The sequence below is a fragment of the Limulus polyphemus genome, unplaced genomic scaffold (genome assembly GCF_000517525.1).
Source record: "Limulus polyphemus unplaced genomic scaffold, Limulus_polyphemus-2.1.2 Scaffold135, whole genome shotgun sequence".
Classification (NCBI taxonomy): Eukaryota; Metazoa; Arthropoda; class Merostomata; order Xiphosura; family Limulidae; genus Limulus; species Limulus polyphemus.
In genome coordinates, this window is record NW_013665745.1 from 849,633 (window position 1) to 850,706 (window position 1,074).

The 1,074-nt window shown below is 28.7% G+C and overlaps 1 protein-coding gene across 2 annotated transcripts in view; it reads right to left on the reverse strand.

Moving 5' to 3' along the window:
• The window catches only part of LOC106474068 (ecotropic viral integration site 5 ortholog-like), a 102,684-nt gene that overhangs the window by 23,433 nt on the left and 78,177 nt on the right, over window positions 1–1,074 (reverse strand). For both annotated transcript variants that reach the window (XM_022379361.1, XM_013934756.2), the window contains exon 8: window positions 832–929. In XM_022379361.1, the coding sequence (XP_022235069.1) occupies window positions 832–929 (98 nt within the window). The remainder of the gene's footprint in view (window positions 1–831; window positions 930–1,074) is intronic.

Sequence of the window (1,074 nt, forward strand, 5' to 3'; positions counted from 1 at the left end):
GTTTTATAGTCAGTGTAATTCACTCTTGTAGTTTTATAGTCAGTGTAATTCACTCTTGTACGGTAAAGTAAGTGATGTGATGGTGTGAAGAAATATTGCTTTATTTGAAAATATAATATCTGCCTTACAATGATTTTCAAAATAAATTTATTTTTTGTCTCTCATTGCTTCATACCTTAGTGTATTATTCGCTTTTAACTATATGCGTAGTGTTTGATATTTTATTTTTATCCCTAAAACCCAAGGTCTTGTTGATACACAAAATAACAGAAATTCTACATATAAATTTCTACACACTTGTTTGGTTCTTTTTTTCTACATTTCTCATAGGATTTGTGACCAGAGAAGATAAAATCTATTAAATAGTTTATGATTCTGCAGTCCCTATATACCAAGAACCTTGAAAATTAAATTCCAAATGTAATTAGAAAAATTCACACAGAATTTTACAATGTAATTAGATCAAGAGAATATAACTGTTAGTTCATGTAGGTTCTACAAGTTTTTCTTTAAGAAAGAAAGTTATTTATTCATAGTTTCTCTTAGAGCTCCATTAAAATATTCTTACTGTTAATTTTTACAAAAGTATTTTCTCAGTATTTATTTATTATGGTAATTATCAATTACACTGTACAGGAAACTGTGTGAATGTGAAGATGAAATTGAATTGGTTTATTAATTTAGCTCCAAAATATCGTTATTGTGATAACTAACACTTTTGTTAAAATCAATAGCATGTATTCTATAGAAAGTAACATGCTCTGGTTGCTTTGTACTTTGTATAAAGTCTAAACAGCACTTTAAAACCTATTCGTTTAAACATATACCCACTTTTTCATCTTCTTACTGTTGTATTTGACCTGAAGAGCTATGGAGACTAAATAGTCTGGGTCTGTCTCGCACTTTGAGGGCATCTCTTTTTGAAAATACTGTAAAAAAACACAACAAAAAACAATTATCTTAATTATTGGTAACATGTAAATTATACTTTTGACCTTTCAGTACATAAGTAATTTGTTATGAATTTCGGGCAAAGCTACACGAGGGCTATCTGCACTAGCCGTTCCTAATTTA